Source organism: Echinops telfairi, unplaced genomic scaffold, assembly GCF_000313985.2.
Source record: "Echinops telfairi isolate 266 unplaced genomic scaffold, ASM31398v2 ScPeMD7_23;HRSCAF=83, whole genome shotgun sequence".
Taxonomy (NCBI): Eukaryota; Metazoa; Chordata; class Mammalia; order Afrosoricida; family Tenrecidae; genus Echinops; species Echinops telfairi.
In genome coordinates this window covers 44303473-44331386 of record NW_022103920.1, presented here as the reverse complement: position 1 = coordinate 44331386, position 27914 = coordinate 44303473, and the positions used below count along the sequence as shown (strand labels likewise).

General features: G+C 40.1%; 1 protein-coding gene across 1 annotated transcript in view; it reads left to right on the top strand.

Annotated features, from left to right (window-relative positions):
- The window catches only part of MAGI2 (membrane associated guanylate kinase, WW and PDZ domain containing 2), a 1552529-nt gene that overhangs the window by 1115917 nt on the left and 408698 nt on the right, over nt 1-27914 (top strand). The window contains exon 7 of the mRNA XM_013004634.2: nt 25557-25614. Coding sequence (XP_012860088.2) covers nt 25557-25614 — 58 coding nt within the window. The remainder of the gene's footprint in view (nt 1-25556; nt 25615-27914) is intronic.

Genomic DNA, 27914 nt, shown 5'->3' with positions numbered 1-27914 from the left:
GTTCGAACCATTCATCTTACAACTGTGTTCCAAGTGCCGTCTAGGACACGTGCCATGTGCTCATGACGGAGACACTAAGAATGATGAACTCCCACATTAAATCTTTCGGGGAACGTCTAATATGTTATTTATGACTCTTGAACTTGGTATTCTGTTATTCTTTTCCAACAAAAATTCGCCACTCCAATTAGGATCATCATTTTACAATTTACCTCCGTCACTGTCTCTGTTCTCTGCAAAACTACTCCTTTAGCCCATCCACTTCTCTCTAACCACTGCTTGGACTCATTGTGTTTGTTTGTTTACAACCAAATAACACCCAGATTCTATGATTCCTGAAACCTGCACAAACCAACCAAAAGTCAAAGCTACGGCCATTGAGATGATTTTGCCTCATAGCAAAGCTATTGAGAGTTTCCATGACTAGAAATCTTTATTGGAGCACTTAGCCGCCTCTTTTTGCGGCAGAGTAGCTGGTGGTGGTGAGCTCTTCACACTGTGGCAGCCAGACCAGTGCCTAACCCACAGCACCACCACTGCTCCGGAATATATTTATAGGCAACAATGGCCTCATCTTTCCGCTGCAGAGTCCCAGGGGGGCTTCAACTGCAGACTTCACAGTGAACAGCCCAACACCTGGCCCACTGTGCTACCAGGGCTCCCTGGAGACTAAAGGCACTGGTTCATGAAGTCCTACAAGAATTATGTACCGGACACCATCCGCACAGACTCAACTAGAAAGACTCTTTAGGATCTGTTTCTGTGTTTAATGTAGACGTGTTTATTCACCCAAGTAGATTGTCAATTATCTGGTTTTGTATCCCTTTGTGCCACATTTAGTGTGTTAAATACAGAATATTTACTATTGATCTGTGGAACAACTGAACAAATGGCTCTGCCCAGTCTCAGATCTCATCCCCCACTTTCAAAGGATGTGGGGTCTTGTCTCACTCTCTTCCATCACTAACTTCAGGTAAATCCTGTTCAATATTTCACAAATTTACCAACTGCCTCTCACAATGAGAACCAAGCAGGGTTGACCTCCCCCAAGTTCACCATAATCACTAAAAGTCACTGGATGCAAATGCCCAGGAGATGCCAGCAGTGTCACCTTCACAGAGCAAGCAGCCAACGGCCATGGCCATCCAGTGGATTCCGTCTCACAGTGACCCTAGGTAGGGCTCCTGAGACTGTAAATCTGATGGGAGCAGACAGCCTGCACTTGAACTGCTACCCTTACAATGAGAAGCCCGATACTTGGTCTACAGAGCCACCAGGACTCCTTTCAGAGAAAAAAACAGTGTCTAATAAAAGTGACCGAGAATATTTCTGCACTATACAGTATACACTTTTCATGCTTTGAAAAGTTAAAGCTGAAAAGACGTGACTCACTTAGGAATCTGAGTATTTTGTCATTGTCACAGAATGATATGTTAATCGGGCAGTATAGTTGCGAAAGCCCTTGTGAATACAAACAAAAACGCGTCTTTTGGAAATTAAGCCCCAAACAGATGCCGGTTTCTTACAGAGTTGCATTCTGCTGCTGTCAGAAGCAATACTTTTTAAAAAAAACAATTAATTAATTAAATCGTTTTATTGGATGGAGATACATCTCTAATAAAGAGATACATCTCTTATCAATACTTTTTGAGAGAGTGAGTTTGGCAGATGGCGTTGCACTTCAAATAAAATGAAACACGTTTCTAAGTAGATCCGCATCCCTTTGCCATGTGGATGTCAAGGGAATTCTTTACATCCCTCATGTTTCCCTCTGGGTGGCCTCATAAATAAATCCTGCGCTATTGCAGATAGCTGAAGAGGAAATTATGACTCCACTGTTGGTCGATAGACTGTGTGCTAATTTTTCGATAAACCAGAGCAGATATCCATCCTACATATTGTACACTGAGGAAATGGTGGACAAACGGACTTGAAGGAACTGAGCACAGACACCGACCGATTCAAGAGCCGTGGGGAGAGCAGTCCAGCGTGCGGCCATTCTTCAGAAGGATGAATGCCTGGGAGCTTTTAGCACAGGGGACTATGTCTTTCCATGAATGCGACTCTCCATGTTTTCTCATCAATGTTTAGAAAATGAGGAATCCTAGAAATGGAGAGTCCGTCAAATGCATCCCCTCCCACCACCATGAAAACCATTCTACTTGTGACATTGAGTCAATTATTTAGCTAATTAGTAATGTGCTAGCGTAGTTTTGTTTTAAAGTATTTAACTCTGTAAGCTAAGGTAACTAATATCTTCCTCACAAAGTGATGGAGATCAAAGAGATGACTCATGTAAAGCACTCGCCAGATAGTGTGATGTCTTACACGTTGTTGAGTTGCTTCTAACGCATAGTAAGTGACCCTATGTCCCAAAGTGTATTGAGAATCCTCACAGTCCTTGATGTCTGAGCGCATTGCTGCAACCTCTTTGAGGTTTGTGTCAATTGACCTTCTGAGGCTCTTTCGTTTTTCTCTGACACTCTGCATTACTAAGCATGACGTTTTCCTCCAGGATCTAGAGCTTCCAAAGATGAGATCTTACCACCCGTCCTGCTGAGGAATGTTCTGTCTCTCTCTTTTGAGACAGATTTGTTTGCAACCCTAGCAGTTCCCGGTGTAGACAATATTCTTTGCCAACACTGTAATCCAAATGCATGAATACTTCTTCGGTCTTAACTGTTCACCGTCCAACCTTGACCTGTATGTGAGGCGACTGAAAATACTATGGCTGGAGTCCTGCTCACCTTAGTTCTCAAATGTTTTCCACTTATTGGTCCAGTTGTGAGGATACTTTTTCCTTTATGTTAAATTGTAATCCAGACTGAAGGCTGTAGTCTTTATTCTTCATAAATGCTTCGGTCTTCTTAGCGTTTAGCAAGCAAAGTTGTGTCATCCACATTGCAAATATTGTTAAGGAGTCTTCCTTCAATATTGGTACTGGCTCTTTAGGCAGCCACCTTCTCAGATATGCACTCAGCACACAGACTGGCTAAGTACTGTGAAAGAATACAATGCTGACCTCCCGCTTCCCTGATTTTAAACCACATGGTAGCACCTTGTTTTGTTTGAACCATTGCCTCTTGCTCTTTGTACAGCATGAGCACAGTCAAGTGATGTGTAATACACATCTGTTGCGATCTGTTACCATCCACACAGTTGATGCCTTTGCATAGTCATTGAAACACGGGTAAACATTTTTCTGATAGTCTGTACTTAAATAATAGTTTCCTCATAATGCGATGAGGTTTGGTGCCATTGCTAATATAAGGTTCCTGATACATAGTATAAGTTCAAGAAATTGTAGCTAATGTTAGTCATTCTATGGTGCTTAATAACTAGGGTGATACTAGGGTAAGGGGTAAAATTTTGGTAATGCCAATTTTAAAAAATATAAATAGAAATATAAATAATTTTTATTGTTGTTAAATGTTTGTTTCAACAAACAGGAAATTTCCTTAGTAGGAAGAGTTTACAGGTAAATAAAAGGCCATATTTCAAGATACATATACAGTAGTGTAAGCATCACTTCTCTATAATGCTTACTATCTGCTCCAACCCTAGATGTAAGTGAGCATTATTTCATTTGGACATCTCAGATAGTTCTACCATAACCATCCCAATTTATAAATTGGTTCTTGTTTGCACTTGTAGCATGGTGGCTACAAGTTGGGCTGCTAACCACAAAGTCTGCAGTTCGAAACCACCAGCCAGCCTGTGTGAGAAAGATGAGGTTGTCTACTCCCATAAACAATAACGGTCTTAGAAGCCATGTAGGCAGTCCTCCCCTGCTCTGTCGGGTCACTGCGAGTTGGATCAACTCAGGGCAGGGTGCTTGGTTCTGGGGTTTTTTGTTTACATGTGTGGCTCTCTCTAACTATGCTGCACACCTCCTTAGGCAGAAGTGTTTTAAATCCCTGGCTCTTAGCACAGTAGTCAATAAATATTGAATGGGTGAATAATGCATTTTCTTATGTTCAAATGTGGAGTTATCACTGGGGGTAAAAAGAGTATCCAAATCTCTTTATAGTGCATGATTGGAGGAATAAATGGAAGTGAATCAAATGGCATGCCTACATCTCTTCCATTTCTATGATTCCTATAAGTCCTCTCAGTGGTTTGTGTGAGGCATCCCCAGAAAGTTCATGGAATAAATGGAATTAAAATACAGTGGAATTTTTCTATCATTTTTAACCCCTCACATGAATTTTACTCAAAATATCGATATTGGGCACCAACATGTAAAACAAATTCTGTGTCTGAGAGTTTAAATCTATTGCCCTGTGTTAGGCCGGGTTGACTAGAGAAGCAGATCCAGAGACACTCTTACACTGTGTGTAGGAAAGAGTTTTATATCAAGGAGTAATCGGTCATCAAGAAAACCTCCCAGCCCAGTCCAAATCAATCCTTAAGTCCAATACAAGTCCATAACCCCTCTTCAGCTCACACAGCTGTGTGCAATGAAGCAAAATACAGGAAGAACACAGGCCAGTGGATGCAAAGTCTTGTGGATCCAGTGGCAGTGGAAGCATCACCAGGGCTCTCCCAGGTCTCAGAGTGGCTCGCTTTGGCTTGTCAACAGGAAGGTGAAAGCAGAGAGAGTGTGTGGTAGTTACACAATCTGGTGTCAACTTGAGGTTATTAGTGTGAAGGGGTGGAGTTTAACCTGTCAATCCGGTAGCAGCTTGATGACCTCATTTGGAGGCCCTAAGGAGATAAATAGTTCACTGGAGGCCAGATATACTCTCTCTCTGCTTCATCTCCCAGTGAGACATTCCTGTTGACAAGTGACATCGAGCTGTGCTGATGACACCCAGAGGCTTAGAGCTGGAGGAGCCACGTGGAGCCCCATGCCAGCTCTAAGATACTTCCACCACTACTGTATCCATAAGACTTTCCACCCACTGGCCTGTGTCGCGTGAGTCTGAAGAGGAATTTACAGACTGGTATTGGACATATAGGCTAATATTGGATTTATGGACTTCATCTGGACTGGGCTGGGATGTTTCTTAGTATACAATTACTCTTTTAGATAAAGCTCTTTCTGATCCACATATGAGTGACTATGAACTTGTTTCTCTAGTCCACCCAGACTAACACAGACAGAGGGGCCTGCCTTCAGCAAGTCATTTATCTCAGTGGACCAGCAATAAAGCTGCAACTTGATAGCGTTAACACTGCCCACATGTTCCTTTGGGAACCATGTTGACACAAAACCTAACTATCACATGCCCTTAGAAAGGTAATTTGATACAAATCTGGATCTGTCTCAGTGGCACTTCATCTGGGTTTCAAATATAAAGCAATAAACTTGAAAATATACGATGCGATGTTATTTGCAAACTCAATCTAAGAAAACTTTAATAAACTCCTGCAAAGTATTATTAGTTCATCCATGTTATTGTAAAAGTAATAAAGTAGATTGTCATTCATCTAGGTTTTAAAGGCACCCAATTACCAAACTGGAAATAAAGAATAGTTAAAAAAAAACAAAAACTGTTGCCAAAAGCAACAGAACTGAGACTCTAATCAAATTTTTCATGTATTTCATTGAAACATTTTCTTTAACCCATATGTGCTGCTCTGACATCTGTATTTCTCTAACATCTGCGTTCCGAAAATGGCAAGTTAGTTTTATAGGCTGTAGACAGTGACAGATGACTTTTCTCTCTCTCTACCTCATGCCAGTGCACTTGGAAATATCTGAAATATAGGACTAGCACTTTAACACAAGGATAACTAACTGAAACATGAATGAACACTTGAAATAGAACATAAAAGAAAAGAACGACTAAGATATTAGTTTAACATTATGTTGTTACTGTTCTTAGCTTCTGTCCATTCATTTCCAGCTCATAGCAGCACTAGGTACGGCAGAATGAAACACTTCCCAGGCAGGTGGCCTCCTCACAGTCATTGCTATGTGTGAGCCCAGGGTCATCCCTCTCGCAAAAGGTCTACCTCTTCTCTGCTCATCTTCCACTTTACCAAGTCGAGTGGTGCAGTGTGCTTCTCCCAGGATGGAATCTCCTGACAACATCTTCCAAGTACATAAAAGGCAAAATCTCACCCTCCTCACTTCCGAGGAGCGTTCTCGCTGTCTTTCTCTCAAAGATCATGTGTTTCTTCTTCAGTGTTATTCACCAACACCGTAATTCAAAGGCATTGACTCTTCAGTCTGCCTTACTTTGTGCCCAGCCTTTGCATGATGTTTGCTATTATTGTTCAGTGTTGGGAAGCAGTTCTGACTCATAGGGACACTATGCTCAACAGAGTGAAACATTGCCCTACTGTGCTATGACCACACAAACTTCGGTACATTTGAGCCCGTTTTGCAGCCACTATATCAATTTATACCCCGATGGTCTTCCTGTTTTTCTCTTATCAAGCAATAAGACCTATCGGAGGGTTTGATATCTCTTGATAACATGTCCAAAGTAAGTGTTTGACAATCAATGGTTTGAGTCAGGTTCACCTTAGTGTTCCATGTAACACTTTAAAGAACCTCGTTTGCAGCAGATTTGCTCAATGCAATAAATACCTCACCTGGTTTCATAACTGTTGCCTCCAGGGGCGTTGCTTATGGATCCAAGTAAAATGGATTCTTCACTATTTCAATATTCTCTCTATTTATCATGCTGCTGTGTGTTGGTCCTGTAGTGAGGATGTGTCATTTTCTTTATGCTGATGTGCACACACTAAGAGGTTAGTTCTGCTCTTCATCAGTGTCAAATCCTCTGGGCTTACAGCAAGCCAGGCTATGTGTTCTGCATATCAAAGGTTCTTAGTGAGCCTTCTTCCCATCCTGATGCCACCTTCTTCTTCATAGAGGCCAACTTCTTGACTCAGCGTGCTGACAGTAAATAACTTGAAAGGACATAACCATGACACGTACCTTTGCTACTTTAAAATCTTGCAGTAACCCCCTTGAATGTTTTGTTCAAATGACTGACTCTTGATCTATATACAGTTTCTGCATGAGAAGAATTATGTGTTCTGGGATTCCTGTTCTCAGTCATGCTATTAATTTGATATGGTCCACACTGTTGAATGTGTCTGCATAGACAATGTAACAGAGGAATGCAAACAATTTTTGCTACCCTAATCTCTACCTATGTTAGCCCTTCAGATGACTATACGAAACCTTTCCAGGCTTGGCCAGTGCCATATTAGTCAGATGAGCTCATTCACTCTTTAACAATGTCTTGTTGAACACTCAATGTAAGGGTCTGAGAATAGAGTCACGAGGGAAACAGATAACATTCATGACGTTCTTCAGCACTCCAGAGCAGTCCCTTTGCTCAGTGATATACCATATTTTTTTCTATTCGTTTCCTTCTTTCTTTGTTATTTTTCTGTTTCCTCATAAAGTGTTTTGCGGGTTGTCTTGTAACATTTGGACCTACTGAGTTTTGGGATCTTGCCTCTTTCTGTAAATCATGGTGGGTTGGTTTTTTTAGTTGTTTTGGTTTTTAATTTTTTATCATTTTATTAGGAGCTCTTACAGATACCATAGCAATCCATAGTTCAATACATCAAGCAGTATTGTACATTGCTACCACAATTGGTTTCAAAACATTTTCTTTCTTCCTGAATTACATGATATCAGTTCCCCTTTATCCCCTCCCTCTTCCCTCACCCCAGGAACCCTTATTTGTTTTCCCCTATAGTAGCTTTTTTTTCTGCCATATCTTACACGATCCACTGTATCCATTCACATACCATTCTGTTGTTCGATCCCATTGAGAGGTTATACAGTCATCGATGCTATCAACTCCCTATTTCCCCTTCCCCACTCTTCCCAGACCCCCAGGGAACCATTACTCCTGTTCCTGTTCCTGAAAGGTTATGTGTCTTGGCTTTCAGGTACCAAACAATCTTAAATATACAAATGAACATACACAAAGCCAACATGATTAATGAGGTAAAACCAATAACCATAATAGTGAGGGGAGGAAATACTAAAGAACTAGAGGAAAGTTATGTGGTTTATTGGTGCTAAACCGCACCCTGGATTCTTCATCTCTTCTGGATTGCCCTTCTGAGGGGACTGTCCAATTATCTTGCCAGTGGGTTTGGGGTCTCCAGTGCGCACATACCCCTTTAAACCTATCTGATTTGGATCTGCTGCTAACCAAAAGGTTAGTGGTTCAAACCCAGCAGCTCTGCAAGAGAAATTCCTGGTAGTTGGTAGATTGCTGTCCACTGCCATCAAGGTCACCCCAATCCCCAGGGTCACTATGAGTCAGAATTGAGCCCATGGCAGTGAGTTTAGTTTTCAGCTTTGGTGAATCTACATGAAAAATAAGGAGAGCAGCTCTTTAGGGTTTCAGAGACTAGAAATATTCACAGAGGCAGACAGCCTCGTCTTCCTCCCAGAAGTGGCTGGTAGATCGCGTTCCGTTGTTGAGCCCACTGTGCCACTAGCCGATAAAGCCTTGTGGCTCGTCTGGCTCGGTCACATGGGGGGCTACGAGTTGGAATTGACACACGGTGACAACTGGAACCTCTATTAGTTTACTGAATGTGTACTTTTTAATTTGTTAACGTTAATATAACTGCTCTTGCATTTTTTATCATCTTTAATTTATGTTCCAAATGAAATCAGAATCCTTTTATTCCTTAATAATATAAATTTGAATCTAAAATTTTCTCTTTTACATTAAAGTTTTATCTGAGTAACAACAATTGTCTGATCTTTGACAGAAATAGTGAGTTTTAGTCACCTAATCTTTTTCTAAAACAAAAGTTTGACCTAATCAAGAAAAGGAAATGTCCTAATGAAAATAACATTTTTATTTCATTATAGTTTTTATTTAAGCGGCTATATTTATGCATACTATAGCTGTGATTTTATTTGGAAGTGAAATAATTTAAAATATAATTGTTTCTTTACTTTTAAAAATAAGATGCCATATCACACTATCTTTGAAAAGAATCATTTAAATGTATAGTAAGTGTTACTGTTGTTGGCAATGCTGCCCGGTCAGTTCCGACTCATCATGACCCGTATGCACAACAAAACACAAGCCAGGCCAGTGTAGTGCCAATTTCACAATTGTTTGTTACGTTTGAGCCCATTGTTGCAGCCACTGGGTGCATCCACTTCACCCTTCCTCTACTGTTCCAAGCCTGGTGCCCTTTCCCAGGCTCTGGTCTCCCCTGATAATGTTCCCGAAGTAGGTGAGATGAAGTCTCGCCAGCCTCGCTTCTCAGGAGCACTGGGGCTGGACTGCTCCCAAGACAGATTTGTTTGTTCTTCGAGCAGTCCATAGTACTTTCAATAGTTTGTTTGCCAACAGAATAATTGAGTTCCCGTATGTACTTGTGTATAAGCTGAGTTTTTCACCACGTTTTTAATGTCGTTTTTGTGGTAAAATTAGGTGCCTCGGCTGATAGCCGGGTCGGCTTCTACTCGAGTGTATACGGTAATAGACAATATTCAACCTAGACACACACATCTCTCAGTCACGGGCATCGCGTCCTTTCTGACTCACAGGGGCTCTCTAGGGTAGAGTAGAAGTGTCCCTTGGGGTTTCTGAGATGTTAACTATTGACAGGAACCAGTGGGTTCCAACAACTGCTTAGAAGCTCCATGCCCAACCCACTACACCACAAAAGACATATATCCATCTATAGGGATATAAGTATATAGATATATAGAATAACTCCAAATAATTCTCCCTGTGTTCCCTAATACTCTGGTCTATATGCCTTGTATGCTTCCGGGTTATGTCCGAAAACACAAACTTAGAAGCTGAGACTACATTTAAAATGCAGGCTAAGATCTTAATGTGATATTTACTTCCACTAAAAAGATTTGAATTGGTGATATTTCAGTTCCCACAGGCCATTACAGGTAAAAAATAAAACATAACTCCATCCACTAGCCAATGTGGTCCTCTCGATGCCCCAGTCCACGCCATTCCGCTACCATTGAATAGTGTGAACATTTATATGTAGCGGTTCCTAAGGTGGCTGGACCCTACATCACATCGCCCTGTCACTGTTCGGTGTGCTATACAAGCAATCCTGTTGTTTGCACCGGTGCAAATCACAGCTCCAGTTGAACCTCTAACCTTGCCTGAAAGTCCGAAGTGTAAATTAGACGTGCCCGCAGGGCTGCCTAATTTGTGGGATTGACTGGCGCTTTACCTGCTAGGGAACCCAAGCTGAGTTGGCCTCAGACAGCTTGATGTGGGTCATATTTTTCACGGGGATTCGGTGTTCTCCAAGAATTTTCCCACTGTTTTAGGCATCGGGATATCTCGTCGGCACAGCACGCATAGCGTTCTCCATGCCAGCCTTTTTCTCTGCTGCAGGCTTACTGGCAGTGGAGGAGAACCTAAGGAAATCCCACCATCCTCTCTGTTTCCTGTGTCTTTGTTTCATTCTACCAGGAAGCAAAGCAATAAGGCAGCCCACGTTAATTCCATGCCCTGCGGTTGCCTCGCGCTACTCTTGTACCTCACCGCCATTACTAAATGGGCCTTCTGTTTCAGAGAGCTTTCACTTCCTGATGGCGATGGATCGGTCCAATCTCGTCTGAGAGCTGGAGAGGCCAAGATTCGTATGCATCACAATGACCAGGGCTCTGGAAAACAGTCTTCCGTCCATCTTTGACACTTACTCATGGAAGCTTTTGCTTCCATAGTTGTATGCAGGTCAGGAGATTTACCCTAAGTTGGGCCATCTCCCTCTTTGAGTAAAAGAGTATTATTTGAAGTAAATCTTCATGTCCGAAGGCAGATGTGCACATTATAAACATCGTGTTATTATTTATGTTGCGACCATTATGGTGATTCAAGATTAACTATAACTAGTTCACCTGGAGATGTATTTGTAACATCGATGCCATTTGGTCCCCTCAAACTCCACGGCACTCATTATTATTATTAAGATGTGGGGGGCTGTGGCGCTGTATCTCCATTTAGGGATTCCGCTAAAAGAATCTTGACAGGAAAGTATATTGCCAAAGAGCAGTTGAACAATCCCCCCCGCACATCTGGCTTCATAAATACAATTTAATGTCTGAATTTGGACATTGCTGTCATTAAATTTTAATAGGAAGCGCTAAAACCTTAGATTAATACCAAAGAGGGAATCAGAAATCTCACTGTTATTGTTTCATACTAAATAAGCCCTCCTTTGATGCCCTAGGAAAGCACTCCCCAGCCTTCCTTACATCTCATCCTGCGTGCCCCTGTTACCTCTAGCATCTTTGACACTCTGTGATCTGCTGTGACAGATTCCGGTGAAAATTACACCTTGTTTCCACCTGGAACATGTGCTAAGATTGTGAACTTGATCAGCTGGCCTGCTTGGTTAATGTTTGACAACATTGCACAGCACAGAGGAGATTGTGTGTCTTCCTTTCTCTCTCCAAATGATGTCGGCAGTTAGGGTTTTTATTGATCTTTCTTTGAAAAATGTACATGGATTACTCCTTTGGTCTGACAGGAAAAACCCAGAACTCGGTGAACCTATAAAAGTTAGAAAATCTGTGACTCTCTTGCATCATCCCTGTCTGACAAATGGCCCGGCTTGCTCATCATTAAAGGCTGCAGGTCTCTTAGGATCCATGAGTTTCACAGGCAAACAGAATTGATGCTCCCGTTTGGTGGCATGTAAAATTGTCAGGATGCTACTGATATCCAGGCCAGTGGAAGGTTCTTCCTAGTGCACAATTATAGAAATTTGACTAATCCTGTCTGCACATTTTCACTAGCAACCCTAGGTTTGTATTCAGTCTGATCCGTTTCACTGGTTGAGGTGGCATTTTAATTAAACCATGTTCTGAGGTTGCATATTAAATGGGAAATGAAATTAGGGCATATTTCTAAATAAAAGTCAGCTTGTCTAATATCACAAACAAAGGTAAATCTTTGGATTTAATTTTTACAAATCCTTGCTCTATTGATGATAGATATTTATTTAGAAGTTGTCCCCAGAGGTTTTCAACAGCAGGATTTTCTAGTGTTTACCCAATTCATTAAATTTTAAAAGACAGCTCTATTAGAAAAATGACATCCGTTGTGTGCATTCAACCCCAAATACCCAATTGACAAATGTGCTGCTGACTTACTGCATTCGGAATGTTTAAATCAGCCGTAATGAATGCTCCTGTGCTTTAGCCATAAAGAGCCCTTGCCACCTGAAACCAAGATGTCATTCCGATCACCTCCAAGACGGCAAAACACGGGCAGTAAGTAGTACACGCTCCCTGAAGAAGCGCTTGTTTCGAGTTCCAAGGTTTCTTAGACCCCTTGGCATCCAAACACCCCATCGTCTCTAATAGCACTCATATTCTGTCATGAGTTTCTGAAATGACAGTCTCAGAATGAGCAGAACCCACCTCTGCCCCCCACAGAATACAGAGAAGTTCTTTCCACAGGAGCCTTGGGCACCAGCATTTGAAGGTAACTCTCAGTTTCAGAATCAGTATCATTTGGGGAGACATCCATCAATTCTGTCCTCTCCAGACTCTTATGCCTTCTCTCCTGAATCATTTAAACCTTGCCTGGCCTTCCATCTACATCACTAAAATCTGTGTTCTTCCCACCCTCTATTCTTGAAGCTTTCATATAGCAATTATCTTGTTCACGAAGGTCCTAAACTGTTGCCCAGTAGAGCAGACAGAAGCATATACCTCCATTAACCCTGAGCTCCTCAAACCCCTATTGTGCTGACCATTGTCAGGAAAGTGTTTCACAAGATCCATCATTAAATTACTCTTTTAACTTTTTTTCAGTAATTTTTTTAATGCTTTTACTTTCTGGGTCTCTGTACAATGAAACTCCATTATACAATTAATAATTGTTCCAATATTTGAATTATTTTTAAGTGATTAACATTTTGATAATGCAATCACGCACATTTTATTTTGTTGGTATCCAATTTTAGGATGTTTTCCCATCTTGATTCATGTAATTTTAGTGTATGTTTTGCTAATTTTTAAAAAGGCACAGCATTTTAATTCATTAGCATTACTGCTTTTTGTTTTCTACCATATTCATGTTGGGTTTTATTATGTTTTAATTTTTTGCTTGTTTGTTTACTGGGGGACTGTTCCTTTGTTGTCCACTATCTAACCTTTCAAATTGAGAATTGAATCTCATGTTTCTCCCTGTTCATTGGCATGTGACTTTAAGGCTGTGAAATGCCCTCTGACCGTGACTCGGGGTCCTCTCTTAGAGATTCCGTGACGTCCGTTGCATTTCACTTTGACCTAAGAGTTGTTTATTTGGGGTTCTAATTCCAGAGGAAGCTTCTTCTGGTGATTGTTTGGTTAGTAATGTCTAGATTTTACCACATTGTGGCCAGATATTATTGTTTCTCATTCTACTTTGTAGAATCTACTGAGACTTTTAAAAACATCTGATCTGTTGACAATTTTAGAATACTCCATGTCATGTGTATTTGAGTAGGATATGGATTCCCTAGTATTGCAGCAGTGATGTGTAAAGTGAGGGAGAAAAGGAGAGGATCTACCCAATTATATAACTTGTTTCCTTTATATCTCCTCTTCACATGACAACCGGGCTGGTGTTAACTGAGAATGGTCTAAGTCTTCATTATTAGTGTATTTCTATCTACTTTTCCTTTCATCTCCTATAGTTGTTGCTTGATAAAGATTGCATTTCTGTACAAAAATATTAATAAATGTTATGTGTTCACTATGAATTATGCCTTTTATTGCTATAAAATGGGACTGTTTATCATTATTTAATGGTGGAATTATCTTATTCCTTATAAAGTTCTTGGATTTTCATTTAAAATTAATCTTTTTAATTAATCTATTAATTCTATTAATCTTTTTCTTCTCCCTCATGCATTCAAATTATATTTATATATAATATAAGCTTTGCCTGTTTTCTATGTTGACAAACCGCTGGAAGAATGGATGAACAGTTTGACACTACCCGTGACTGCAGAGGAGAAAAATGAGGCTTTCTGTGTTCATAAAGGTTTACCTTCTTGGAAATCCAAGGGGAAGTTCTATTCTGTCCTACAGAGTTACTATGAATTGGAATAAACTATGACAGTGAGCTTGTTTTTTTTAGGTCTTCCATGTTAATAGCACGCACAAGCAAAACTTTGCTGAAGATCATCCAACAATCCTTGCCGCAGTACATTGGCAGGAAGCTACCAGACACTGATATCTGGGTCAGGAAAGGACATGGAACAAGGGATATCATTGCTAATGTCAGAAGTATCTTGGCTGAAAGTAGAGAGCAGCAGAAACATGTTTACTTGGGTTTCACTGAGCATGCTAAGACATTCAACTGTGTGACCTTAGCGAACTATGTATAACCTTGAGAAGAATGAGACTCCAGAATGTAGGGAACCTGTAGGTGATGTCAAGAGGCAGTTGTGTGAACAGAACAAGGAAATATTGTGTGGTTTAAACTCAGGAAAGGTGTGTGAGAGGGTTGCATTCTCTCACCATGCTTATTAATTCTACACGAAGAGGAATGTGGCATCAGGATAAGAGGAAGGCTTATTAGCACCTGCAATATGCAGATGGCAAAGCCTTGCTTGCTGAAAATGAGGACAACTTAAAGCACTTGCTGATGAAGATCAAGGAATGTATCCTTTCTTATGGATTACAAATCAATGTAAAGAAAACCAAAATCCTCACAACTGGACCAATAGGTCACATCGTAACAAGTGGAGAAAAGATTGAAGTTGTCGATGATTTCACTTTGCGTGGATCCACAATCAACGCCCCATAAAAGCGGCAGTCAAGAGATCTAAGGATCCATTGCCCTGGGTAAACCTGCTGTACACAACCTCTTCAAGATGTTGGATAGGAAGAGGTTCTTCTGACCTGAGGGGCTCATCTTCTAGCACTATCTCGGACAATATTTTGCTTCTATTCATTGGGCCTTTGGTATCTGACAATGTTTCAATGGTATGGTTTTCGGTGGCTGATTCCGCCAAAGCAGACAGCTGGTTCCTTCTTTGTAATCTATTCTTAGTCTGGAATCTCTGCTGTAACCTGTTCACTTTGAGTGACCCTGCTGCCATTTGAAATACCAGTGACAGCTTCCAGCCTCCCAGGGCCACACAGGCCACCACAGTACAACAGACGGACAGACAAGTGGTGGTTTTATCTAATACGAACGCAGAATATTTCAATAAATATTTCTAATGAATACTTAAAAAAAATAAACTTACTGCTATCGAGTCAGTGCTGATTCATAGTTACCCCCTGTGGGTTTCGGAGACTGTAACCATGAACGATGGACGAGAAAGACCAGTCTTTCATGTGCAAAGCTGCTAGTGGTTTCGAATTGCCAACCATGTGAATCACAGCTCAGCTCACAAAGAGGAGTAACCACTAGTCAACCAAGGATCCTCTTCTAATAGATATCATCTAAATACCTACTTTGCTAGATGACTGTATTGATAAACACATAGATATAAGTAGAAGGAAACTTGGGATGTATATTTTTAAATCCTCAACAAACAATTGCTTCTCCTAGCTTTATATGTAGTTTTTTCTGCATGATCTAGAAATGAAGGTAAAGACAAGTGTGTACCAGGTTCATCACATGTTACCTTTCACTGTAGTCAGTCAACTAAGACCAAATGTGGTCTTTTCTGAGTCTTGAACAGATGGTATCCTTTTTTATATTATATCTCTCTGCCACTGCTTCTAATCATCATCTCAAATAGATAATGTCATCTTCAAAGTAACATTTCAAAAAGTTCAAATCTATATATGACAGCTTATTTTCAGATATGAAAGGGCCTTTGAAAACCCCAAATATTATAGAGTACACAATTCTCTATGAATCCAATCTATCGGGAAAATTGTACACATTTTCCATTCAAATGTGCTAAGCTAGTTAGAGGATAAAACTATTTGGAAGATGTGAATGTTATTCTTGTTAGTGCCTTTGAGTTGGTTCCGACCCACAGTGACCCGATGTACACCAGAACAAAACACTGCCCGGGCCTTGCCGTCTCATAATTGTTCCTATTCTTGAGCCCATTAGTGCTGCCACAGTGTCAATCCATCTCCTGGAGGGCCTTCTCCTCCTTTGCTGCCCTTCTACTTTACCAAACAGGCTATCTTTCTCCAATGTGTATCATTTGCTGTTGAGATGATCCTAAAATGCAGATGGGATAGACTCAAGGTTGTCATTTGGGTTTCATGGACGTGTGTTGTTTTTCTTCAGCTTCACCATGAACTTGCCTATATGCAATTGATGGTCTATTGTACAGTTGGGACTTGGTCTAGTTTTGACTGATGATATTGAGCTTTTCTACAGGTGTAGTTAATTTTTTTCCTGTGTGTTTCAGTTGGTGAGAATATCATACATACTTGCTGTTTTATGTATTGAAAAAAATGGTTTGTAATTTTAAAACTATTGGTTATGTGATCTCCTGTTTTATTGCTATCAACAATGCTATAATTTCCAACAACGGATCCTTCTTTTTTGTTTCCAATTTTCACATTGTATACTGTTAACTAATCTACAAACCCCATGTGATTTTCTCCATTTGCCTCACTAACAGTCTTTGTCTAATCCAGAGTCAAATCTGGAAGCTCGCAATGCATTTCAGGCCATTTTACCATAGTCTCCAGTAAGTGACAGTTCCCGGAGTTTTTCTCTCCCTTTCATCGTGTTGTCCTCTTGACACACTTAAAGATACTGACTAGTTAGTTCATCAGTTGCTCCTCATTTGAGTTTCTCAAGTGTTTTCATGTAATGTCGATGACATCATTTATTTGGGGCAAGAAAACCACAGAGGTGAAGCTAGACCCTCTCAGTGCGCCTGTTAGAAAGGTACCGTCTTTTTCTGGTCTTAATCGTGGTTCCTCATTATTACTATTGATGCTATTTTAAAACATTTGACAATTTAGAAAAGTACAGAATGTTAATTTTATCCTATTGCGGTGATTATCCTTACTTTACACTTGATCTTAGCCAAAAGACCGAGAAGCGATATTCTCATTACTTTAAAAGTTACTTTTGTTATATTTACAAGCAGCCCTGGCACCTGACATATGGCCTATTCTTTGTGGCCTTTTAATATTATGTAAGGTTGCCCCCATTTTGAAAACATTGAGCCACAATTAACCCAAACCCTAACACAAAAATTCTCTATCACAATCACCTTCATTGGCTTTATGCACAGCACTGAAATCATTGGGAAGGCGCTGAGCCTTTTCTGGCACTGAAATATAAAAGAGTAAATAGGAACCAAAGCACTTAGCCAAACTTATCTACCAATTCTAAAAGCCACAGAAAGAGAGATGGCCTGCATAACAGATCTCTTTATGGTATTTACCTTCCACGGCAACATCTTTTGACTGAAGGAACTCTATCATCCAGAGGATCTCAGCACCCAGACCATTACTGGTTGTCCTGTGGTTGACCTGAGAGCAGCCATTAGGCAGGCCAACAATACCACATAATTGGGAACTATTTTGAAGAAAATTATGTAGGTCAATAAATGAATTGTAGGGAGAAAAGGAGTAGGACAGATAATTGGGAAACTGAGAGACTAAAATGGTGGTGGTTGAGCTAAAAAAAACAAGTCAAATATGGGATGGCCATTCCAGGTGGTATGCAACACTCGTCAGCAGCGAAGCCAGTCAATAGAAAGAGAAGAGCAAGGAATTGGACAGGGTGAAGTGGAACAGAGAGGAGAGAAGTACAGAGTAAGACAGAAAACTCTTCCTGAGATATCGTATCTCAAGTTCTATGCATCAGCCCAGAATCCAGATCCACCTCCATTGGAAATGCTATCTTTAGTGTTCTAGAATATTCCCAAGTACAGCCTGAACACTGTTTTTGTTGAGGTGTAAACATAAAAGGCATACCATACAAGGCCATCGGGGTTCTGTAATGAAAGTGGCCCTGCTAAAAATAAATAGAAGTGTAAATAAAAATATGTGGGAAGATTAGTTAGTCCAAAATGAACCTAATGTTGTGTCAGATTGCAAACAGAGTTGGAAATACCCATTCTGCGATTCTGTTCTATTAGCTCAAAGCATATAGAACTAACCGTACCATTGTCTAGACATTTACACAGACCTTTGCGGGTGAGATCACTATAAAAAGATCTAATTACTGAATTTGCTTCATAGTACCTGTGTTAGTTCAAGTAGACTAGAGAAACAAATTCATAAAAACATTCATATGTGTATAAGAAAGAGGTTTATATACAAGAGCAAGGGAACATTAAGAAAACATCCCAGCCCAGTCCACATCAAGTCCATAAGTCCAATAGTAGCCCATGTGTATGATACCAATCTATAAAGTCCTCTTCAGGCTCATGAAACACAAGCAATGACGCCAAATGTAGACGATCACAAGCCAGTGGGTAGAAAGTCTTTGGATCAAGTGTCATTGGAAACATCTCTGCGCTGGCAGGGGTCTCTGCATCATCAGGCTGGGTCCATGCGTCTTGTCAGCTGCTCTGTCTCCCAGGAAAGTCAGCAGAGAGAGAAAAGTGTCTTCCGCCTCCAAGGAAGAAGTACCAGATTTTCCCAGAATTCTCAGGAGAAGGCCATGCCCACACAGAAGTCTCATTGACTATCTCCAGAGTAACAGCCTAGACTTCACCCCTACACTATTAATCCTTAAAATGACACCAGATTAAGTGACTATCACAGTACCCGGGCCTAACAAAAACCTCAATTAAAACTGTCCTTGATGCAGCAGTCACCTTCCTGATCTCGAGTGTTTGTTTCCTCGGGTGTCCGTTATTCTTTCCTCACGACACCAAAGCTGAAGATTTACCAGGTATGATGGATAAAGTATTCTAAGGAACCCAGGACCTCAAAGTTCTAAGAGACATGTTTGCCTGATTGGGCACACAGTATGACACTGAAAATTATTTTTCTCGTTTGTTAGCTTAATTCAAACTGGAACAATTAGTTTGCTTAAAACACAGTTCAAGTCTAAATACCTCATTTTTCACCATGAAAAAAAGATTCTTATCTTTACATCATGTAGAAAGTGTGCACTCTTCAGTTAACAATCTTAAAAAATCTTGTGACTTCCTTTCATTCGGTAAAAAAATGTAAACATTATGATTTTGATTCTTTGTGAGCATTCTAGCCTAGATCTCTTTTTTCTTTTGGAGACAGTGTTTCTACAGAGGAGTGCACACGCACACACACACACACACACACACACACACGCACGCACGCACACATGCACATACACACATGCACGCATGCACACATGCACATACACACTCACGCAAGCGCACGCATCTCCGGACATGAAGTCCTGCCACCCCTGCTTCCTTGGCACATGCTGACTGTGCTTCTTTCCAACACGGACTTGGTTCTGCTTGTAGCAGTCTACAGTCTACAACAGTTTCTATATTCTTTGCCAGCACTGTTATTCAGATGTATCATTTTCCCGTTGGTCTCGTTATATGTATAATCTCAGAGCATGCATACACAGATAAATAAAAAAATATTGCTGAAGGGTTCAATTCATACATGCATAGATTTATTTTTTTTAAAGGAAGGAAAGTATGTTTTGACCACAAGTCTTCACAGTAATACACTGCCCTGCTTTAGTCTCCTTAAAGTGTCTTCTATTACGAAATCCCCCATCAAAACAGAAGTTTCCAAGGGAATCCTCTGTTGTTGTTGTTGTTGTTGTTAGGCACCACTGAGTTGGTTCTAACTTATAGTGATCGTATGTCAAACAGAATGAAACACCACCTGGTCCTGCCCCAGCCTCACAATTGTGCTTATGGTGTAGCCCATTGTTGTAGCCATTCTGTCAATCCTTAAGGGATTTTGTTAGTCTAAGTAGACTAGAGAAATAAATACAAGGACACACATATGTGTATGAGAAAGGTTTATATATAAAAGCAATTGAAAATTGAGAAAACATCTCAGCCCTGTCCAGATCAAATCCATAAGTCCAATATTAGCCCATATGTCTGATACCAATCTATAAAGTCCTCTTCAGACTCACAAAACACATGCAATGATGCTGAGTGCAGGATGATCACAGGCCAGTGCGTAGAAAGTCTTTGGATCCAGTGGCATTGTAAGCATCTCAGCACTGGCAGGAGTCTCCATGGCTCCTCCAGTTCCCAGAGGTCTGGTTGCATTAGGGTAGGTCCATGTGGCTTCTCCAGTTCCCAGGGTGTAGTGCCATGTGTCTTGTCAGTAGAGCATCATCTCAGGGAGTGAGCAGAGAGAGAGGGTGTCTCCTGCCTCCAAGGAGGAAATACAAGATTTCCCAGAATTCTCAGGAGAAGGCCACGCCCACACAGATGCCTCATTGGCTATGATCTGAATGATAGGCTAGACTCCATCCCTACACTCTTGATCCTCAAATTGACAAACGATTATATCACTAGCACAAGGGCTTTGCTCTTTTTTGCTGCCCCTCTGCTTTACTGAGCATGGTTTCCCCTGACCACATATCCAAAGTGCATGAGATGAAGTCTTGCCACACTTGCTTCCAAGGGCCATTGTGGCTGTATTTCTTCCAAGACAGACTTGGTAGTTCTTTCTGCAGCCCGTGAACCTTCCATATGATTTTCCAGAACCATAATTCAAATGCAAAATGTTCCTTTGGTCTTATTTATTCAATGTCCAACTTTCATATGCATATGACACAATTGAAAATACTATGGCTTGGATCAGAAGCACCTTCGTCCTCAATGTAACATCCTTGCTCTTCAACACTTTAAAGAGGTCTTATACCATAGATTTACCCAATGTAATGCATCATTTTAATCTCTTGACTGCTTCTTTCCATGAGCATTGATGGTGGATCCAAGCAAGAAAAAATCTTTGACAACTGCAATCTTCTTTCAGTTTTCCATGATGTTACCTATTAGTTCAATTGTATTTCTGTTATCTTTACATTTCACATTCAGCAAACAAGTTTGTGTCATCTGTATATTGCAGGTTGTTAATAAGCCTTCCTCCTACCCTGATGCTGAAGTCTTCTTCATATAACCCATCTTCTCTATTTGCTCAGCATACGGATTGAATAAGGATGGTGAAATATTACAACCCTGATGCATACGTTTCCTGACTTCAAATCATGCAGTAGGCCCATGTTCTGCTCACACAACTGCCTCAGGATCCACGCATGGGTTCTGAGTACCATTAACTGTCCCGGAATTCTCATTCTTCTCAAGGCTATTCTTAGTTTCTTATGGATCACACATGCAACTGCCTTTTCATTGTCCATAAAGCAGAAATAAACAACTTTGGGGTTTTCTCTACTTTCACCCAAGATCTATCTGACATCAACAGTGGGATCCCTTGTTCCATGTTCTCTTCTGAATTTCTCCTGAATGTCTGGCAGCTCTTGTTAAGGTACTGCTGCAATTGTTGTTGGATGATCTTCAGCAAAATTGTACTTGCATGTGATAATAGTTATCACTAATAACTAATTGTATTGTCTGTGCATTCTGTGGGGTCACCTTTCTTTGGAATTGGTGAAAATGATCTTTTCCAGTCAATTATTCAAGTAGCTGTCACCCACATTCCCTGGCATCAGTGAATAAATGCTTCTAGCATGTCATCAGCTTTTTCTAGCATTTCAGTTGATATTCCATCAATTCCTGGAGTCTTGTGTTTCGCTAATTCTTCCAGTGCAACTTGGAATTTCTTTTTTTAAAGGATCCTCTGGGCCAGTTAAATTCAACACAGATGAACTCAAAAAGTTTGAGCAACTGTTTTGGGAACTCTCAGGGGATAATGTTGATAGATTTTCTCAATATACATAGGATGGCCATGAAGACTCATTAGGAATAATTTTTAAGAAAATTGATCAAGGCATTGGAGAGAGAAAGACCAGGTAAATTGAGGATTTTTCCCCCATCACTGCAATGCCCCTGCTCATTCTTGGAAGGTAGCAAGGGCTGTCCTGTGAGAGTTTCATTGGGAAATCTTAGCCCACCCACCAGACCGCCCTAATCTTGCCCTTCCCAATGTCCGTCATTCCCCAAACTCAAAGAACATTGAAAAGAAACATGAACACCATGTTTGTCAAGAATGCAAAAGCTACCATTTTGAAGGCAGAATCCTTTGAAAAAAGGTTAGACACCACCATCAAGGATGTATAGACTTTGGTGGAAGCTATGTAGGGTAACAATAGCTTCAGATGTTGATACTTTTGTTTAATGAAAGTTTTTATGATTTTGTAGCAGTGCTTTTTGACTTATTCTCTTACGTGCACAACTTTTTGTTTAAATATTTGTTGTTTAGTCTTATATCCATACTGCCCTATTTACAAATGAAACAAATCATCTTTGTGTTACTGGTTCCTTATAACATCTCACCCATCCATCCCTTGTAAGTATTTAAAAGGAACTTTTTCTAGTAACAGAAGGTTAGTGATATAGTGTATCATTGTACCTCTGAGCCAAGGAGCTATACCAGTGCCTAATACTTTTTTCACATTAGCTACTAGTTTACCTAATAAATAAGGAGCAATGAAATAAATAAAACATATTGGTATCTTATGAAAATCATTTTGATGACTTTTCTGATAGACAATGAGAAATGACATAATAAATTGTTCCCTGTGCCTTTGGCATCCCAAGTCTGACACAGATGAAGAATCCGTGAGCTCCATAGATGCTGCACACATTCCTTAGACTTTTACTAATTTGCTCAAAGAGATAATTATGACAAAGAATAAATAATGATATATTTCACATGATCGTGTTAGACTGTTATGCTATGTGCTCTTGAATGTGATTGCTTTATATATGATTATATTCACAGGATGATTTTAAGCCTGTTAAGCATATGAATCTATCATAATGAGCTACAGCAATAGATATTCATAACATCAATTGTTATCCTCTATATATTCTTGTAAAATCAATAGATATTTGTCAAATGCTTTCTGCGTTTTAACAGCCATATTCCCCAATAGCTTAGGGGACTTTGTGAAAACCATTTGAGAGTATTTCTCTTTAAACTAAATTAAGTGTTGTTCATACTGTGTTCAACTAAATAGATGTCTAAGTTGATTAAGATCCCTGGAACCAGAGTACTGGTATCTAAAATCTGAGTTGTTGTTAGAATAAAATGAGCAAGCGCATGGGAAGCCCTACAGTAGCTGAATCATAGTAAATTTCTTAGATCCTGTAAAAGTGAGGGTTTTGAGTTTATTAAGGTATGAGTAATTTTAAGAATGCCAAGCAAAGTAACAGCCTAATATGTCCTCAGAATTTTAATCTAAATAAGTAATAGAAATCATTAAGGAAATTGCTAAAATGTTAAGTGTCTAGTTGTTAAGAAACATATTTAACAAAATTAAAAGTTAAAGAGCAAAATTTCAAAAAATATTTGTAACATATATATAAAGGATCAATTACCCTAATAAGTTAAAAAAAAAAAAAAAAAACTTCCTATCAGGTGATAAGAAAATTTAAAACGCATTTAAAATTTGGCCAAAGACAGATACAAAATATCCAACCCCCCTAGAAAAAAAATGTAAAGGAGTCAAGGAAAACAATTAAGAGTTGAAATTTTAAAATCAATTTGATTGATTTTTAAATGATTATAATCAAGCCCTTATCTTCACATTAAAAATCCAAAACACGCTAAAAGGTATCTTTAGAAGCTCATTTAGTACCAGGACTTAACTTGACCTGGGCCCTTGGCAATAAATCAGTGCTAACTGATAAGCAATAGTCCCGTGTATTCATAATGTGGCTCACATATGTTTGGTCCCAGAAAGGAGCAGAGACAAATGCTGTGTGATATCATTTATATGAACTTTGATATATGTTATAAGAACTAATGAATTTTGGCTTCAATACATTGCCTCTTCTATGAAACAGACAATGTATAGAGGGCAAAGTTCCTTGGTGGCTACTTGGTGGAAAGAGGAGCCCCGGTGGTGGAGTGGTTACCCCAAAGGCAGCAGTTGGAAACCACCAGGGCTTTCTACTCCCATCAAGAGGTAAAGTCTCCGAAACGCACCGGGCCAGTTCTACTGCCCTGTTGGGTCAAAATGAGTTGGTGGTCTCGGCTTGATGACAAAGAGTTTGAGTTTTTGAGGGTTGGAAGGCGGAGGAAATGGGAATGTTTGGTCAAGGGCATTCATGTTACGCTCGATAGCCAGTGCCTTGATCCTGGCTCAGAGGACCCTGTAGCACAGAGTGAAACTGCCCAGTCCAGTTTCCAAGGCTGCCATCTTTACAGAAGAAGACAGGTGCATTGTGTTTCCTCTGAGAGCTGGTAGCATCCAACTGGGAACCTTCCCATACATAGCTGCGCCACTCTGCCGCGTGCCCTGTGCCACAGAGCTCCTATCTCTTTGTGAGTTTTTCCAGGGACTTCGAAAAGCTTGTGAAATTAAAAGATAATGAACTTTGCCATGAACTTCTTGAAGCCTCCTTATGTGTATATATATGTGTATGTGGATATATGGTGATATAGAATATTCACCAAAATTTTAACAGCAGTTATCTCTGGAAGGTGAAATTGCAGGTATTCTAATTTTCTGTGTATAACCATGCTTTATCTACAATGAACATGTGTTTCTTCTATAATAACATACTCAAAAAAAAATTTTAATCCTTTTATTGGGGGTTCATACAACTCTTATCACAATCCATATACATCAATTGTGTCAAGCACAATTGAACGTTCGTTTCTGTCATCATTCTCAAAATATTTGCTCTCCAGTTAAACCCTTAGTATCAGCTCCTCATTTTCCCCCTCCCTCAAACATCAATATATCCTACATTTCAAATTTTATATTATATAAAACTAATACATATCATGAGCATGTAATTTTATATTTATTTTCATTCTTCATATTTCTGCAAATTAATATTTCTAAAGATCAATATATTTGGAAAGCAATATTATGAAACATAGTCTGGTCTTCAAGCAACATGTTTGCCTATAGCAGTATCTATAGTTACTATAGACTATTTTGTGCTCACTCTCTCCCCATACATTCATTAGCCGTGAAAGATTGGAAACATGAGCTATATTGTCGAAGAGTGAAAGTGTGCTTAGAATTTTTGACTGAATAAAAAGATCCTAGAAAGTATACTGTCAACATTCAAATTTTGACCCACATGGTGTGAACAGCAATCCATTTGAGTAGCAGGATGTCACTTGAGAATTTAGGTCTTTATTTCAGTCAGCAGAAACGATTTACTACCCTCAATATACAATTTGAAAACATACTCCTTATCCCAAAATGCTCCTTTCCACAATACACATAACTCAGAGAGCCATATGCTCCTTTAGGAACGTGATTGGCTTTGTGGATTGCCTTACATGATGATAGCATGACGATGTGTCACACCACTGCTTGGCACGGAACAAACTGCTGGTCCTGGCAGTGCATCGCAAAGAAGAGAGCTCTGTGGTTTTAACTGCCAATTTCCAAGTCACTGCTTCTTATGGTCCCTACCATATGTGTCTGAAAGCTGTGCTAACTCTGACTGCATTATCCCAGTGTGGTGGAGCATTTCTACAATCCATGAAGAATTAAGTTATATGCCTTTTTATTAGACATGGTGATTTCTGTTCTTTATTTATTGAAAGACGTTACTTTTTTATCTTTCAGAGCTTCCATACGGCTGGGAAAAAATCGACGATCCCATATATGGCACTTATTATGTTGAGTAAGTCTCTACGTGTGATATTAATTTGTTGCTGATATATTGTGTGGAAACTGTTAGTATTTCATTCATTGAGCATGTCGCTCTAATAGCCCCTCGACTTCCCTTTCATCTTACTCCAAAGTGTCCACACCTCCCTCCAGCAGCACCAGCAGGCTCTTTCTCACCTCTCCCTGGCTAATTTGACATTCCTTTCCTCTGACTCATGATTCGAAACCATTTCACACTGTCCTCGTAAATGAGTGATAATTAAAGATATCAAAGTAAATGCCCTTCATTTTGCAATCAAAATGTGGGAGCTGACTAGTTGTGCAAAAGAAATGTGTTAAACCAGATTTTGAGATAAATTAACTGAATCAGTCATGCTTTCCAGTTGAAGAATAAAACAAAATGTGCATTTGTTTCACTCTTTGAAGGATCCATTTAAAATCAGCAGTATTCTTTCTTTAGATTTGGTTACTATATTACCTATTTGTGGTTGCAGCAACTTAATATATCTTCGTATGGTGTTAACTTTCCTCTCTATGCATCCTTTTATTTAGCATAAATAATTTACTTTGGATTAAATTATATACAACTTTATTCTTAGGAAAAATGGGTAACAGTTATCATTTCAACACTTAAATATGTGATTTATTTTTTAAAACTATCTCTCCTAATAGAGTTTTTGTTATTATCTATTGTGTAATGTTGCGAATGTTATCTGGATGAATAATAGAGATGATGAAAGTATACGTTAAGTGTATACCACTCGACTGTGGGGGTGGCCCCACCATAAGACACATGCCCCTTACTGACCATAGGGCTACAGGGGACAGCACTGGAGATGCAGAGTGGGAATTGTGCCCTGTCTGACACCACCCCACCCCAACCCTCCCCCACTGGAGCGAAACATGAAGGGAGCGTAGCAGAGCAGCAAAAGTAGTAAAACAATGAAGTACCCGAGGAATCCCGAAAACAGACCTGGGCATTGGTGGGCAGGACGTGCCACCTCACCAGACCAGATTGGAAAACACTCAGAAGGGTCAGCAGACAGACCTGGAACTATCGACAGGGCTGGGTTTTTTATGGTGTGTGGTTATTGGTTGTTGTTTTTTTCCCCCTTTTGTTTGCTTGTTTGTTTGTTTTTTCTTTTTCCTCTTCTCATGTCTATCCATATAGGATAGGTAGGACAACCAATCCCGAGGAGAAAACAACGGGGCCAATGGCTCTGAGGGGCACATGGGAGAAGAAGGAGGTGGGAGAAAGGGAGAGGGAGCCAACAAACCCAGGGACAAGGGAATAAGAAGAGATCTAAAATCAATGGTGAGGAGGGTGTAGATGCCTGATGAGGTTTGATCAAGTCCAATGTAGCCGAGAGAAAGTACTGAGAGTCGAATGAAGGTCGAATATGATAGTGGGATAGGAGGAAAGTAAAAAGAAATAGAGGAAAGAACTAGGAGTCAAAAGACATATATAGAGGCATAAATTTAGGCAAGCACATATGTAAATTCATTAACATATAATGATAGGGATATAAGTCTATGTACATATATTTAAATGTTAAGCATTTAGGTAGCAGATTGGCATTGGATCTGTACTCAAGTACTCCCTCAATGCGAGAACACTTTTTCTGATAACCTGGCATTCTATACTGCTCACCTTCCCAACACAATTGCTAAAGTAAAAATGGGTGCATAAGCAAACGTGGTGAAGAAAGCTGATGGCGCCCATTGAGAGATATAGCGTCTGGGGTCTTAAAGGCCTGAAGATATAGAAAGATTGAAAGATATAGTGTCTGAAAGAGCCTGAAGCTAAACAAGCAGCCATCTAGCAAGGAAGTGACAAAGCCCACATGGAAGAAGCACACCAGCCTGGGTGATCACCAAGTGTCAATGGGATAAGGTATCAGGCATTAGAAGACCCAAAACAAACAATTATATCCATGCAAATGACGGTGGACATCGGAGTGGAGACCCAAATCCCATCTGTAGGTAATTGGACATTCCCTCACAAAAGGGTTACGAAGAAGGAGACAGCCAGGGTACAGCACAGCACTAACGGAACACACACCAATCTCTAGTTCTTCAATGCTTCCTTCTTATCCTTCCTCCCACTATCATGACCCAGTTCTACCTTACAAAGCCAGCTAGACAGAAGCATGCACACTGGTCCAGATCCGAGCTCTAGACACACAGAATCCAGGACAGATAAACCCCCTAGGAACAGCAATATGAGTAGTGATACCATAAGGGTGGGGGGAAGGTGGGAGGAGAAGGGGGAGAAAGGAGGAACTGACTAAAATGACGTATAATCCCCAAACA